We start from the raw sequence: 16,191 nt of genomic DNA, 5'->3' as shown, positions 1-16,191 counted from the left end.
AGATGTTCACTGTCTTCCTGTCCTTACTGCCCCTGAGGGGAACTTGAACTTTTATTTCCTAACTCAGCCCACGTGGGGAGACTGACCTCTAGAGGAACCTTTGCTTGTATAGCCATTGCCAAATATCCTCGTGACCGCGATTTGACGGTAGGATGGTCACTACCCACTGACTCACAATCTTTTCTTTTTTTAAAACTGGGAAAACTGTATAAACCACATTAAAGAGGAAAGAAAAAACCCTTGATCCTCCCTGACTCAATCTTATTGGCCAATTTCCTGCACATTCCACTGGGGTTGTCTGCATAGCTCTCCCTGTTTTTTGAGTACAACTGAAACCCGCACCTTCACCCCCCATCTGTAGGTTATGTCAGAAGTCCAGAGAGGCCAGATTTAAAATATTTCTTCATTTAAGTAGGTGTTCCTAGAAATAGCTGCATGTACTTGGATAACCCGATAGTTAAATGCCCTGCCTTTGAAATGGCTCAATTCTGTAGCACATATGGACATTTGAGCTTCTGTTGCACTCAGCATGTAAGCCCTCACCTTGCAGGTGTAACTAAGGTTGCTAACACCCAGGGTTTATGGGTAGCACTTTCGTTCAAGATGAACGGTAACTCGTATGCACATCAAAAATGATGAATCCCGGGCTTCCCTGGTGGCGCATTGGTTGAGAATCTGCCTGCCAATGCAGGGGACATGGGTTCAAGCCCTGGTCTGGGAAGATCCCACATGCCGTGGAACAACTAGGCCCGTGAGCCACAACTACTGAGCCTGCGCGTCTGGAGCCTGTGCTCCGCAACAAGAGAGGCCGCGATAGTGAGAGGCCCACGCACCCTGATGAAGAGTGGCCCCCACTTGCCGCAACTAGAGAAAGCCCTCACACAGAAACGAAGACCCAGCACAGCCAAAAGTAAATATATTAATTAATTTAAAAATTTTTAAAAATATTACTTCTAATTGTGATAAAATACACATAATGTTTACCATCTTAACCATTAAAAAAAAAAATGATGAGGCCTTATGGGCATACTGTGATCATCATGGAGCAACAAAACACAGACCTTGTTGCTCGGTCTTCCCTACCCTCATTTCACTCAGCTCCTCTCCTGAAATTACAGAGTACGCCTTACAGTTAAATGACAATGTGACCTGTCACCCAGTGTTTCACCTATACCTTAAATTGTACAGTTCTGGCATAGAATTCATTTACTGCTTTATCGTCAAACTTTTGCTACTTTGCTAATTAGAGTAATAATAAATGTCTTGTCCTCGGGTTCCTTTGCCAAGATGATGGCCTTATTTGGGATGTGATTAGCTTCTTTAACTTTGATTTGGCTGTTTTACCAGCATGCCTCTCAAAGTCCTGAAGATCATATACCACCAAAACGGTAGCGTAACCAAAGAATTACTTAGGCAAAAGTTTGTTATAAAACGATACTCCAGAGCAGTGATTCTCAAAGTTGGAACTGGGGAGTTGACCTGTTGTCTTGAAGAGATAGGGTCTCCATATATCCAGAGCTAAACTTCATCTCTTTTTTCAAACCTACCCCCAATCCCTAGTTTCCTATTTTGGATAAATCGGAACTGCTGTTGTCTCAGGCCTCCGACTCTCCCTTCCTGTTTTCCTGCATCCAGTTACCTACCAGTCCCATTCATTCGTGCTTAGCGCCTCCAGTCTCACGTCCCTGCCCTAGTCCAGGCCCACGTCAGCTGGTCTCTGTCCGTCCTGTTCCGTACACTGCTCACCCTCCTTGTAGATTTTAAAGCATTACCCGTATATTCACCACTCCCCTGCTGGGGACCTTAATGCCTCCAGGCTGGCGCACCAGAGTCCCCGGAAGGGCCAGCTGAAACGCGGCTGCTGGATCACACCCCCAGAGTTTCCGACTTGGTAGATCTGGCAGAGGGCTCACTAAATGCTTTCCCTACAAGGGCCAGGTGTTACCTTGACCATCCTCTGAGGACCTCAGCTCTGGGGTGAGCCTGTGCTCTGTAGATTCTAGGCTTCTCCTCTCTATTCGTTCCAGCTCCCTCCACGCTCCTCTGCTCAGCCAGTACTCCTGGAGTCCCTCTGGTCATGTAGGGATAAGGTTTAGCTGCCTTCAGAACAAACCCTGTATCTTATTTGCCTGGTTCCCACCAGCTCTGTTGGCAGCCGTGGGCACCGCTCAGCAGAACGCACTGGGAAGGCATTATTGCTTTTGCAGAGAGACAACTGAGTAGTGCCACGGATGAGCGACCATCCTGAGGAGAGGTGTAGGTGGCACCACGCTAGGCTGAGGTCATGAGGGCCTCTCCGCGGGCCGCCGGCTGCCTGGGCCTTCAGGCCATGTGGTGACACGCAGAGCAGGTCGCAGGTCGGCGGGTGGCCAGGAGACAGCTATTTAATGGCGGCTGGCTCCCCTTTAGCAGGCGCACCTTTTACTTTTCTCAGCGTTTTCTCTCCTTCCATTTTGTGTCTTTCAGTCTCCTGTCTCTCTCTTTCTGTCTTAGCCTCGATGCCCTGGGTCTTTCGGGTAGCTTCCTGGGTTGAAGAGGCTTCTGATGTTTACTATAAAGCCACGAATTGCTTCTGAATTTTAATCTGAATATTTGTTGGTGAAATGATATAGGCTAAGAAGGACTGGCCTTGTAGTTAGGACACGTTATCAGGTGTCTGAGTAACATTCTACACATTAGTGTTTTACAGGAAAGTTCTTGTTTAACTAAAACTAACCCTGGACATGGGCACGTGATATCCCCATTTTACAGAAAAGAAAACAGACTCCGAGATTAAGCAATAATAATGCAGGATTCTCAAGGGAAGAGATTTTTCCATCTTTATGTGCACGAAGAATAACTTCTTTGCTTTTATAAAGTAGCATGTTGTAGTTAATAATTGTATTTTGGAATCATGGCTACAGGTCTTAGAAAGTTTCTGCCAAGATAAGACTGTGTGACGATGAGAAAATACGATTGGGTGATGTTTACCCCAGAAGACTATTAGCAGTTGTAGAGCAAGAGTTAAACACACATATGTAGCACATAGTAGATACTAAAAGAATGTATATAAACATATAAGCAAAAAAAAAATGTCTAGAAGGAGCTCACCAAACTGATAACAGGGGCTAGTCATTTTTTTCCTCGACATACTTCTATACTATTAAACATTTTAATAAGTATATAAATGATAACTTTTTTTTTTTTTTTGCGGTATGCGGTCCTCTCACTGTTGTGGCCTCTCCCGCTGCGGAGCACAGGCTCCGGACGCGCAGGCTCAGCAGCCATGGCTCACGGGCCCAGCCGCTCCGCGGCATGTGGGATCCTCCCGGACCAGGGCATGAACCCTTGTCCCCTGCATCGGCAGGCGGACTCTCAACCACCGCACCACCAGGGAAGCCCTAAATGATAACTTTTAAAAAAATATTTATTTATTTATTTGGCTGTGTTGGGTCTTAGTTGCAGCACGCGGGCTTCTCTCTAGTTGCGGAGCGCAGGCTCCCAAGCTCACGGGCTTAGTTGCCCCACAGCGTGTGGGATCTTAGTTCCCCGAGCAGGGATCGAACCCATGTCCCCTGCACTGGAAGGCAGATTCTTAACCACTGGACCACCAGGGAAATCCCCTATAAACAATAACTTAATAGGGGAAGGAAAGAGCTAATGGGACGAGGAGTGAAGAATCCTATTTTTTAAAAAACAACAACAACAAGGAAAAGAATCCACCAGCACCTGTCTGGCTGTCTCTTTGCCTTATAAAGGGTCTCCACATTGGTCTGTCCCCTGGAGTGCATCCTGTTTCCCCATCAGCTCTGCCTCTTCAGACTGTTTCCTCTTTGAGACCTCGCCTTTTGCCCCTTCGTGAAGCCTTTCCTAGTTTCTTCCTTCAAACCTCATGCTAGAAACAATGTCTCCCACTTTTGAACCGTGCTTTCTTGTGGTACCAGAAGTCCTTGTATCATAATCTAATCTCCCCCAAGAAATTTTAAACAAAAATACATCTCTACCCCTTGCAGTATCTCTGGGGCCCCAGCATGCTGAGCTGCTCACTGGTTGAGAATTCCTGCCTCTTGAGATGACTTGCCAGTTAGGGGTTCTTGTCCATAACGGGTGTACTTTCTGAGCCAACAGATGGCAACTTAGAGGAGGGGGCACAACGGTAGCAACTCTGCCTCCTTACAAGTGCTGCAGGTCAGTGTGTCCATGCACATCCTACATTTTATAGCTGATGATGGTAACTAGTAGATGCTACCTGAGAAACTGAAGTTGGCAAAGAGAAAAAGCAGTACACATGATCTCCAAAAGAATATAGCTAACATGATGGAAGTAAAACTGAACAGTGTGTTCTTTCCTCAAGACCTGACAAAAATCGGTCTTCTGTGCTGCTGGGCACAGTTTGAGAATCAGCACAGTGCATTTAGGGGGTTGGTGTCCAGTCCTCAGACTCCTCAGCCTTGTCTGGCAGGACCAGTGCTTAGAGGTCTGTGAGCCTCTTTTCTTTTTCCCTCAGTTGCTTCCTTTTCCCAGGGGTCCTGGATGGACATGGTCCCAGCCTTGCTTCTCTGAAGCCTGCACTTGTCTCCAGGTGGATGATTTATATCAGACGCCAGCACGTCCCGCCCTGGAGTTCATCCAGCAAATGCTCACCGAGCAGCTGCTCCCAGGCCCTGGAGAGGATTGAAGGTGCACACGGTAGACTTTTATTTTTGATGCTTCCTGCTGACGTGCTTTCTGTCTGTCTGTCTTTTCCCCAGGGCAGCGATGGTGCCCGGAGATCCGTGCTCCTGGACAGTGACGAGCCCTTGGTGTATTTCTATGATGACGTCAGAACGCTATATGAAGGTTTCCAGAGGGGCGTACAGATCTCAAGTGAGCATTTGACTGAATCCGTGTGACTAATGCTTCATGTTTCTCCTTCAGAAAGAGGGGTCTTTCGTCAGAAAGCCATATTTGCTCCCAACTTTCTCCCACTCAGTCTGGCTCCCAGCTCCCTGTCTCCTCCCATAACTTCCGCAGAGTGAGTCTCACTGCACACGGGTCCCGCTGGGTGTGCCCCGCGGCCAAGGGGCTTCCGTGGTCACACGTCTTTTAGCTCAGAATAGGCTCTGGCGTTTCTTGCAGTAAAGAGACCTGTTTAATTGCGCCTGATCCAACATTTCTCAAACTTGCTTGACCAGGAGACCCGTATTTTGAGAAATAAACACTGACATCCAAGGAAGCGGGGTTCCGTCAGAGACACTTGTGGGGTGTCAGCTCATGGGACTGCCCTTCATCCCTGAGGATGGCACGGAAGACCCCGGGTACCCAGAAGCTGCCCGGCCTTGCAGCCCCTCTCCCTCCTGCCCCATGTAAGAAACAAAATAGAAATAAAGAAACAAACAAAGACTCAGACCAAAACCCAGGGAGAAAACATTTCCAATCTGAATTCATTGTTTCACATCTGAGGACCACAGTAGAATCTACCTGATACTTTGTGGAATGAAAGATACAAACGAGAATCCAGGAATATTTATGTGTGTTAAAACGAGAATCTAGGAATATTTATGCATGTTAAGTCCATCTTTTTTTTTTTTAATTTTTTTCTCCTTTCAGATAATGGCCCATGTTTAGGTTCTAGGAAACCAGACCAACCCTATGAATGGCTTTCATACAAACAGGTGAGTTTGCTGGCTGTGTGGCCGCCTCACGCGAGCCACAGTGCTGGAACGTGGCAGTTCTTGGAGCCGTTGAACGTCGGGCAGGAAGGAGTAATGAGCTGTAGGTCCGGTGGGCAGAGGGATTTCTCAGTGTTTATTCTGCCCTACCAGAGCCAAATAGTAGTTTTCAGATCCCTCGTTTTCACAAGTGGTGTAAAAACAGTTCATGTGTGTTGGAAATTTCACATTGCACGATGGTCTTCAGGCCTCACAGAATCTTCACGTGCTTCTGGGTTACATCATCTTCTTGTCATGTTACTGTTTTGTTCAGGTCTCAGCCTGTCAATAACCAGTATTGTGGCTGGACCAGCCCTCGTGGTTCATATTATGATTGCAAGACGCCTTTCAGCAATAACCATAAGGAAACTTGGAAAAAATAAAGCTTTCTTACTACAGGACATGGAAATGACGCAACACACCTGGGCCACACAAGCGAGGCCTCGGGTAGGGGGAGAGAGAGCGTAGAGCACCTGGGGTTCTGCTTTATTGGGGTCAAAGATGGGGGCCTAGGGTTTCGAGGGCTCACTCTTATTAATGAATTTGAAACAGAAGAGCAGGAACTTAAAGCACAGGAAGAGAGAAAACAAGTGGCTCAGACTGTCAGTTATCAACATCAACGGAGATCTGTAAAACAAAGGAGCCTCATGCGGGGAGGGGGCCTGGCTCCTTATCTAGCCTATGGCTGGTGATGCGTCAGCCTTGGCTTGGAAGTGGATGGTCAGCGATCAAAGCTTAAGGCAGGCACTTGCATTACAAAACAAGAGAAAGCCCAGCCTTGGGGTTTACACTACAGTTACCTACAGTGATCTGTTCCTCTATTGCTTCTGATATATTGGCTGGAGGAGAGAAAACAGGTCCATTGCAGGTGGGATGTTTGAAGGCAGATTGGAAATCACTGGGGTTTCAGAAGTACATTTGTACATTTCAGACAGAGGCTGGTGAAGAGTAAAAAAATAGACTTAAGCTAACTTTGAATTTGTATATTTTTACTTTTTTTTTTTTTTTTTGCGGTACTTGGGCCTCTCACTGTTGTGGCCTCTCCCATTGCGGAGCACAGGCTCTGGACACGCAGGCTCAGCGGCCATGGCTCACGGACCCAGCCGCTCCGCGGCATGTGGGATCTTCCCAGACCGGGGCATGAACCCGTGTCCCCTGCATCGGCAGGCAGACTCTCAACCACTGCGCCACCAGGGAAGCCCTGAATTTGTATATTTAAATCACTTTTTCCCCCTAGCCCAGTGATTCTTAGCTTTTGGGGCTAGGAACCCTGTAAGGTTTTTTGAAGAAAGGTCTGGACCCTCGTTCTAGAGATACAAGTACATGCATAGAATCCCAATAAGCTCTGAAAACCATCTGGGTACTCGCGGGTTCCCAGCCCTTACACACAAGCAGGAGTTGTGAAACAGTGCATGGGGTATGGAAGTAATAAGCATGTTAATGTCATTCTTGCTGTCGCCTGGCCAGTGTTGCTTTCACCACCATTGCTGCGTACGGGGGGGCACTGTGTGCCAGAACCCACAGGCTTCTGGGGCAGGAATAGGTGTGGTTCTGTTTTCTGCGGGCGTGAGTGTGGATTTAAAGTGCTCTTGAGAATTTACCAACTGAGAATAAAGAAAAGAATTCCAAATTAAGATTCAAAAAAAAATTTTTTAGTTCATTTGGGGTAAGAATGAGGAGAGGATGAGGGATGGGGGCAGGGATATAGCCCAGCCTAATTTTTATGAATCTACCTATTTTTACATAGTTGTAATTAATAGTATGCGTTTTTGTATTTATTTATCTTACTTAAAATTGTTACAAATACTCTGTTTGATATGGTTTTCATAACTGTAGTATTTACTAGCTGTAGAACATTTTCTTAGAGATTTACCATCATTTACTTAACCATCCAGCCATTGGTCTTTTTTCCCCCAGACTTTTGTGACTTTAGATAATTTTGAAATACATATCTTTGTACCTAAAGTTTTTTCAAACCTCTGGTTAGGATTGGGTTATTTCCAAAGAATAAATTCTCAAGAATACAATTGTGGAGCGTAATGATAAGAGCTTGTTCTTATTTTTTTTTAAAAGATCTCCCCCAAACTTGTTGTTTGTGTGTTTATATCAAAGGACAAGTTTTGGCTGCTTGGTTGCTCTTTATAAACACAGACACAAAGTTCTGTGTCCCTGGATTGCTTTTATAATTTTATAAAACTGAAGTATAAAAGTATAGAAACGAAACTAAAGTATAGAAACTCTGACATGTATCATCTGTGACCTGCAGCTGTTGGGGTGAAGTTCATTTGCTTTGCAGAAGGAACTGTATGATCAGTTTTCTTACAGTGAGTTCTGGTGATTCAAACCTTGAACTTTACAAAAATGTGTAACTAAAGGAATACCTGTTTGCCCCTGTTCTTCCCCGCAGGCAGTGCTGCTTCTTGGCTAAGGTATTAGGCTTGGCCATCACAGGAAGCTGTGTTCCTTGAGTTGGGCCTGATGCTCTTCCTCATTTTTTCTCCCCCGTTTTAGGTTGCAGAAATGTCAGAGTGTGTGGGCTCGGCGCTGCTCCACAAGGGCTTCAAGGCGGCCCCAGATCAGTTCATCGGCATCTTTTCTCAGAACAGACCTGAGGTATTAACCATTACGCACTGACCGTACATGGTTTGGAGAGGTCTCAGATGGAAGAACCAGTTAGGGTTCACACCTGTCTCTGCTTCAGACCAGATTCTTTGGTCTGATTACCTCTAAGAACATGACTTTGTGTTATGCCTTAGAGAGTTACATGTATGAAAACCCAAACCAGGCCCTTCTTAGCCTTTAGGTAGGAAAAAAAAAAAATCACTTTTAAAGAAAATCATGGTTTTTGTTTTTTTAAAATCAGGTCCCCAAACAAAAACGAGTGAAGAAAGTCTTAGAACAAATAACTAACAAAGAAGTCTTCCCACTTTAAGGGCTTCCTCTGTGATTAGAAAAATGGCATTAATAAATGACAGAGAAACTTGGATACATTTTTGTCAGTAGCAAACTCTCATCCTTTCTCTCTAAAAGGTCTGGGCTCTCTCTGCCCAGATTATAAAGTTTAAAATCCCAGGGGCCATGGGGAAGGGGCCTCACTGGGAGCTGGCCTTAATTTGGGCAAGCAGACTGTTGTTTAGCCATCCAGGCCCATGCCTGGTGCTTCTGTAAACCACTGTATTAAATTACATTTAAATGAGAAGCCCTCTGGAGCTATTGCCTGTAGTGTGAGTAAACAAATAGTGGCATAGCTGGTGCAGAAAAATTCAAGCACTGGGCTTGAAGAAATTGAATTGATTCTTAGACCTACTTGGGTCCAAAAGACATGTTGGTTCAATCCCTGTGCTACTATTTTATAAATTAGAGTGGTTTCTCAGCGGGTTGTTTTTAATAAATTTATTTATTTATTATTTTTGGCTGCCTTGGGTCTTCGTTGCTGGGCACAGGCTTTCTCTAGTTGCGGCGAGCTGGGGCTACTCTTCGTGCAGTGCACGAGCTTCTCATTGCCGTGGCTTCTCTTGTTGGGGAGCACAGGCTCTAGGCGTGTGGGCTTCAGTAGTTGCAGCACATGGGCTCAGTAGTTGTGGCGTGCAGGCTCTAGAGCGCAGGCCCAGTAGTTGTGGTGCGCGAGCTTAGTTGCCCCGTGGCATGTGGGATCTTCCCGGACCAGGGCTTGAACCCATGTCCCGTGCGTTGGCAGGTGGATTCTTAACCACTGCGCTACCAGCAAAGTCCAAGGTGGAGTCTTGATGCCTACGAGGGTGGGGAGGCCAAGGGAATGTCAGGAACAATGGCACGCTTGCGTGGAGCAGCATGTCTGTGATGGGGGATGAAGCATTTCACTGTGGTGGAGGGTGGAGTGGCAGGATGAGAGAGAGAGACAGCTCCAGGCCAAGTGAATGTGAGTGGGTTGTGCTTGCTCGCCATGGCCGTTGTGCCCTTATCTGTGCCGTGTGTTCTGCGGACGATGGGCACCACTGAGGATTATAAGCGAAAGAGGGACTCTGCTGCATCTGCCTTGTAGGCGGGTCAGTTGCTGTGTGGCTGATGTGTTTAGAGGAAGATGACCAGTGACTGTGTCACTTCTTTCCTTCCTCACTTTCCTAGGGAACCTTCCAGGACAGTTTTCCCGGTAGACACTGTGTCTCTCTTCCCCTAGTCCCAGGCCCTACGGCACACTGTGGCCAGATTGCTGTCCCTTAGAGCCCCAGTTGCTGTTTGGCCGAGAAACCCCAGAGGCTGCACCTTGCCAGGGACATAGAGCCAGGCTCCCCCATGGCCTCAGGCCGGCTCCAGCCCTCGCTCCAGCCTAGCCAGTCCCCACAGCCCTGCTGGGCCGTCCCTGCCAGCCTGGTGGCTCACTGATGCCCCCTCTCGCTGCCTTTTTTTTTTAAATATTTATTTGGCTGCGTTGGGTCTTAGTTGCGGCGCGTGGGATCTTCCTTGCGGCATGCAGGATCTTTCACTGCGGCACGCAGGCTTCTCTCTAGTTGTGGCACACGGGCTCAGTAGTTGTGGCACGTGGGCTTAGTTGCTCCGTGGCATGTGGGATCTTAGTTCCCTGACCAGAGATCGAACCTGCGACCGCTGCATTGGAAGGCAGATTCTTACCCACTGGACCACCCTCCCTGCTTTTTTTTAACATCTTTATTGGAGTATAATTGCTTTACAATGGTGTGTTAGTTTCTGCTTTATAACAAAGTGAATCAGTTATACATATACATATGTTCCCATATCTCTTCCCTCTTGGGTCTCCCTTTACCCTCCCTGCTTTGATCTCACAGTCCCGGCTCCCAGAGTCCCCTTACCTTTCTCTCCACCTGTCCAAATCGTGCTGCTCTTGCAAAGGGCAAGTTCGGTTACCTCCCCGACCAAGGAGGCCCACTGCAGGCTGTCTTGCCTCTGAGCCCGTCACTCTCATGCTGTTCATTCTCTTTTCACATATTTGCCTCAAATTTTCAGGCAAATTGTACTTTCCTTTTAAGAAGTGAGCAAGTGTTTTGCTCTCATTAGGAATCCCTTTGGTGCCTGGCACATAGTAGTAGATACACAGATGTTAGTTTTGCTACATCTGGTGTTTCCATGTTGAATCTCTATAGAGTATTGTTTTCCCTGGAGTGGTTCCACAATATCTTATTTTCTCACCCTGATCTTTACGTTTTCTTTAGTGGGTGATCATTGAACAGGGATGCTTTGCTTATTCGATGGTGATCGTTCCCCTCTATGACACCCTCGGGGCAGAAGCAATCACCTACATCATCAACAAAGGTATGTTTTCGGCCTTCAGGGGCACTTGGCATAGTTATTGGTTAGATACAGAGGCTACATTTGCTGATACATTATATGATAGGGATTTTTCCATTTAAATGTACATCTACCCTCCTATTCAAAAATGTAGTACTTAACCTGGTGTCAGATGTTACAGTCAAGCTTTTAGTATCCCAGAGCTGGTTCCTCACTGTGTCTCTTCACTTCCAGCTGAACTCTCTCTGGTATTTGTGGACAAGCCAGGGAAGGCCATCCTCTTATTAGAAGGTGTAGAAAATAAATTAACACCATCCCTTAAAACTATCGTTCTCATGGACTCCTATGGCAGTAATCTGTCCGACCGAGGCAAGAAGTGCGGGGTGGAGCTCATCAGCTTGAAGGCGATGGAGGTGAGTCACCCTGCCCTGCCCACCTCGCTGCAGGGTTTCCCTGAGGTCATTTTGGCTCAAATGTGGTGTCCAGTGCGGCCACAAAGTCCCAACTCTGGCTGGTCCTGTAAAAGATGGAGAGCAGAGATCTCTGTCTCATTACTGGAAAGAAGAATTCTACCCGCCTGCCCAGTGGTAATCCATCACATTTTACAGGAAGTGTTCTCGTCAGGCGAGCTGCAGTGCTCACATACTCACTCCAGAGCACTGACAAGCCATGCCAATAAATGCTGGAAATGGGAATTCAGATTCAGGCAGAGATTTAAGTTTGTATGTCCTCTTTAGGCTTTAACACCTTTTACTTACTGATTTAGCTCTTAAACGGAGCCAGACATAGAAATCTGCCTCGTTATTCCTTTCCCCAGGTTGCTTTTATAGGGTCCTGGTGAATGTCTAGCATAGAGGCTTGATTTGATTTATTCTTGTATTATATTTAAGATTCACATTAATCACAACTTTAAAGGTAACCATTCTAGGAAAATGAGTGTGGTCCATACCTTAATTGATTGTTTGACTTCGGATCCTACAAGAAGCTAGTCTCCCCAGTTTTTGGATTAAACTTCAATCCAAAACTGGGCAAGAGGAGGCCCTTGTTATTATGTGCACATCACGGGAAGTAATAGGTTCAGTAGAATAAGTCATTCTCTTTCTGAAAATATTATAAATATTTTCCTGGAACTGTTATAAAAATAGGGTTTTGAATTTTATTTACAGTTCTCCTTCTATCAAGAATTTGAGCTACGAGGAAGGATCTATAAAACTTTTCCTGGGGAACTTAGTTGTCACAGAGAATCTGTCATTTGTTCTGTCAGAGCTTCTGCCTCTCTCTCACACACACACACACACACACACACACACACACACACACACACGATAGCATACAACAGGAGTCCATAAGAGCTAATGGATGTGCTGAATTGTTAAATTGGGTTTTTAACTAGATTTTCACCTAGCATTTCCCTATTTTTGTATTTTTTACTTGTAACCCCATTTCATAATTATATCTTTTCCCCCATTTTTCCTCTTCCTGCTGCCCCCACCACACACAGACACATACACAAGCTTCTTTTTGTCTTTTTTGACTGCTCTGTATGATAAAGAAGTAATCTTAAGATTAAAATTTAGATAAGTAAGTGACCAAAGATTATAATGTGAAGTTTATATTAAAATATTTGTAAAAGACATTGTTTTACACTTACCTGTATAATATGATCCATATTGGGTTTTTAAAATTTTTATAAGCAAAATATTAAATTTTTAAGCAATGAATTTAAAACTAACTTTTTGGTTGATCATGTGATCTAATTTTTATTAATGTCTATTTTTATAGCATCAAAAATAGAAACATTGGTATTTTTGCATTTTTTCCAATATTTTGTTATGAAAATTTTCAAATATGCAAATAAGTTGAAAGAATTGAGCAGTAGACCACTATATCCCACCAAGAGTCTACAATTAACATTTTAATATATCTGCTTTATCACAGATTAATCATTCTATCTCTTTATTCACTTCACTGATTTGTCTTTTTTTTTTTTTTTTTTTTTTTTTTGCGGTACGCGGGCCTCTCACTGTTGTGGCCTCTCCCGTTGCGGAGCACAGGCTCCGGACGCGCAGGCTCAGCGGCCATGGCTCACAGGCCCAGCCGCTCCGCGGCATGTGGGATCTTCCCGGACCGGGGCACGAACCCGTGTCCCCTGCATCGTCAGGCAGACTCTCAACCACTGCGCCACCAGGGAAGCCCTGATTTGTCTTTTTTTATTCATTTTCAGTAGGGTACAAATTTTATCACCCCCAAATACTTCATTAAGTAGAATTCAGTTTTCCTTCTGTTTATGGTTCTTTTTTATTTTGGCATTTGGAACCTAAAGATGACAACTTTAATTTTTATAATAGCTGTATTTTTTCCTAAATAATGACATAAGTCAGGCTTCAGGCTATGAAACTCTCTTGGAAAATAATGGACTAATTTGGATAATTTTTTTCTAATAAATTAAAAGTCTAATTGCATATAACTTGCTTTATTTTACTTAACATCAATTTTTGAAGAATTAGAGATCTTAAGAAGTTAATGTAAGAATTTTAAAAAGATGAGTGGAAATTTGGATCTGATAAAGATTATTTTAGAAAAAAGATTGGTGGAATTATCATTACTTTAACTCTTAGTTGACTTCTATTTGGATGTCAATGTTCCTATTTTTAATTAGTGGTCTGTTATATATATAATTTAAAGTGTGATTAGGATTAAAAACTGTTTAAAACTGTATGCTGGGTAGAAACTCACTGAGCCCTGAGCCCACCCATCTAATTTCCATTTATTTCTAGGCATGCTCATTCCACATGCTCACTCAAGCTGTTCGATTTTCATAGGAAAAGAATATTAATAGTTCATTAAAAAAATTAATAGATATTAAAATGGTCATGGAGACACCTTCATGAAGTAACACCATCAGAATTAGCCCTTGGTAGTAACTGGGAGTCCGCCTTTGGGAAATGCCGTACCTCAGAAATGAATCTGTCGTTCTTAACCTTCATAGCCATTCGCGAGTGGTCTTAAAGCTTCTGTCGTGGCCTGTTTTATAATTGGAGATGCCCCAATCCTTCCTCTGATCCATGTGGGGAGTACAGATAGTTGAGCCTCTCCAGAATGGCCACCAGTTAAGTCTGGCAGAGACTGATTTTCTCTCTCCACATTGAAGATGTCAGTTCTGCAGAATGGGGTGATCACATATCTGTGCTGAGCTCTGGTTTTGGAAGGATACAGAGCAGCTGTGGTTCTCTGATTACGGTGCAGAGCCGGGCTTTGTTAAAGGCTGTGATAGGGGAGTGGAAACCAGAAGAACGTGTAAAAGACTTGGATTCCTGTCTTCTGAATAAATCCTGTTTCAAAGGCCAGTCCTAATACCATCGATATAGTTTTATATAAGAGAGAAAACAACCAGAAAATGGCTTCTTAGAACGATGGGTAAGTATTTGGGTTCAGGTTAATGAAAATTGCTATAGTTTATTTAATTTGAAATCTGTGCTGTCTTTGAGTCAGCTGGGAGTGAATCCCACAGAAAAGTCAGCTTGAACTGACTTGATGTGACTTTTGTTCTTTACATTTAGAAAATGTTTCCATTTAAGATTTTTTTTTTCTCTTCTCTTTAAGGACCTGGGAAGAGCCAACAGACGGAAGCCCAAGGTGAGTGCACCATGTGCGACCCTGCCCCAGCCTCTGTGTAGCTTCCGTGTCTAATCAGCTCAGAGTCTAGTAGAAATCTTGAGTGATTATTTTATGACTTAAAGTTTTCTATTCTATTCTGATTTATACTGGCTTTTTTTTTTTTTTAATATGCTGCAGCCTCCAGCACCTGAAGATGTTGCAATAATTTGCTTCACAAGTGGCACTACAGGTCAGCTTTGAAAAGGAACTGTTTCTGAGTGGTATCTGGAAGTGTATATTCCCTGCCTCTTCTTGTGGATGACTTATTCGAGCTATAGATGGACTAGAACTAGAAGAGACAGAAGTGTTCAAGCCTGTCTTACGGTAGCTCTATAAGATGTTCCCAGAATCTGAGCACGTCCTCAAACATTTATGAAAGGTCACAGTAGGTAGGATCACCCATCTTCCTGGGACAAAGTGTATCCATGGTTTCCAGAAATAAAATTGCTGTATTTTCTTCTCTTACTGCTACACACACCCTCTAAAACTTGCCCATATTAGTAAAGATGGTTTAAGATAATAAGTTTCATTTTAAAGGATTGCAGATGGCTCAGGAATTTAATGTGACTAACTTTTGGCTTTCATGGGTGTACCTCACACTACAGGCATCAGAGGCGCTAATGATATGGGGTTTCTGGGCTTCTGTCATGTCCATCATTCTTGGATGGAGTTTCTGTCCTCTAACTTTGTTCTGTTCATATGTGTTCACAGGCAACCCCAAAGGAGCACTGATCACCCATCGAAATGTAGTGAGCGATTGTTCAGCATTTATTAAAATGACAGAGGTAAACTTTGGGGATATTGTCATCTTTCTTCATATCCATTGGTTGGCATCAGGCCTCAAGGATGAAGGTGGTAAAAGCCCCCCTATCATGTTAGGCATGGGCTGTATTTGAAACACTGTCTGAAATACAGATAAGGTCTGAGCTTTCGTACATTCACCTTCTCCCAAATAGTTTTCACTGTGGACCTAATCCCCAACTCCTGCTGTGACCGTTAGGATGAATTGACAGATAGAATTTATTCCATCTTTTATATGGTAAAACTTTATTTGGATACTGCTCTATAAATGTTTGCAGGAAAGGACAAAGAACTGACTCTCTTGTTTTTATCTCCTATTTTAGTATGGAAAAGAATTAATTTCTTTAAGTTGACAAAGAAATGTTAAATGCTGCTGAAGGCTTTTTGGATTATTATCGTTTTTATTATTTATTATGCTTGATTGGATTTGACTTCCACTTTATAAGAAGGATTAAAGCCTCAAACTTTAGTTACTTCCTATAATCTTAAAGTTTGCTTTGTAAGTATCTTAGTCTGCCTGGGCTGCCGCAACAAAATAACGCAGACTGGATGGCTTAAACAACAGACATGTATTCTCTCACAGTTTTGGAGGGTAGAAGTCCATGATCGAGGTGCCAGCAGGTTTGGTTCTGGTGAAGGCTCCCTTCTTGGCTTGTAGACCGCAGGCCCCTCACCACCCCTCCCCCGACCTCTCCTCTGTTTGCATATGGAGAACAAGAGAGAGGTTTCTAGTGTTTCTTCCTGTTCTTACAAGGACACCAGCCTTATTGGATCAGGGCCCCACCCTCATGACCTCATTTAACCTTAATGACCTTCCCTGTCT

At 44.2% G+C, this 16,191-nt stretch overlaps 1 protein-coding gene across 8 annotated transcripts in view; it reads left to right on the top strand.

The window, feature by feature from the left end:
- The window catches only part of ACSL1 (acyl-CoA synthetase long chain family member 1), a 72,154-nt gene that overhangs the window by 35,869 nt on the left and 20,094 nt on the right, over positions 1–16,191 (top strand). For all 8 annotated transcript variants that reach the window (XM_082680537.1, XM_082680539.1, XM_082680540.1 and 5 more), the window contains 8 exons: positions 4,731–4,845; positions 5,569–5,633; positions 8,181–8,282; positions 10,835–10,934; positions 11,145–11,323; positions 14,514–14,546; positions 14,706–14,757; positions 15,279–15,352. In XM_082680537.1, the coding sequence (XP_082536663.1) occupies positions 4,731–4,845; positions 5,569–5,633; positions 8,181–8,282; positions 10,835–10,934; positions 11,145–11,323; positions 14,514–14,546; positions 14,706–14,757; positions 15,279–15,352 (720 nt within the window). The remainder of the gene's footprint in view (positions 1–4,730; positions 4,846–5,568; positions 5,634–8,180; positions 8,283–10,834; positions 10,935–11,144; positions 11,324–14,513; positions 14,547–14,705; positions 14,758–15,278; positions 15,353–16,191) is intronic.

The sequence above is a fragment of the Grampus griseus genome, assembly GCF_964374135.1.
Source record: "Grampus griseus genome assembly, chromosome: 21".
In the NCBI taxonomy this organism is placed as follows: Eukaryota; Metazoa; Chordata; class Mammalia; order Artiodactyla; family Delphinidae; genus Grampus; species Grampus griseus.
Note: the sequence above shows the minus strand (reverse complement) of the source record. Positions and strands in the feature narration are given on the sequence as shown.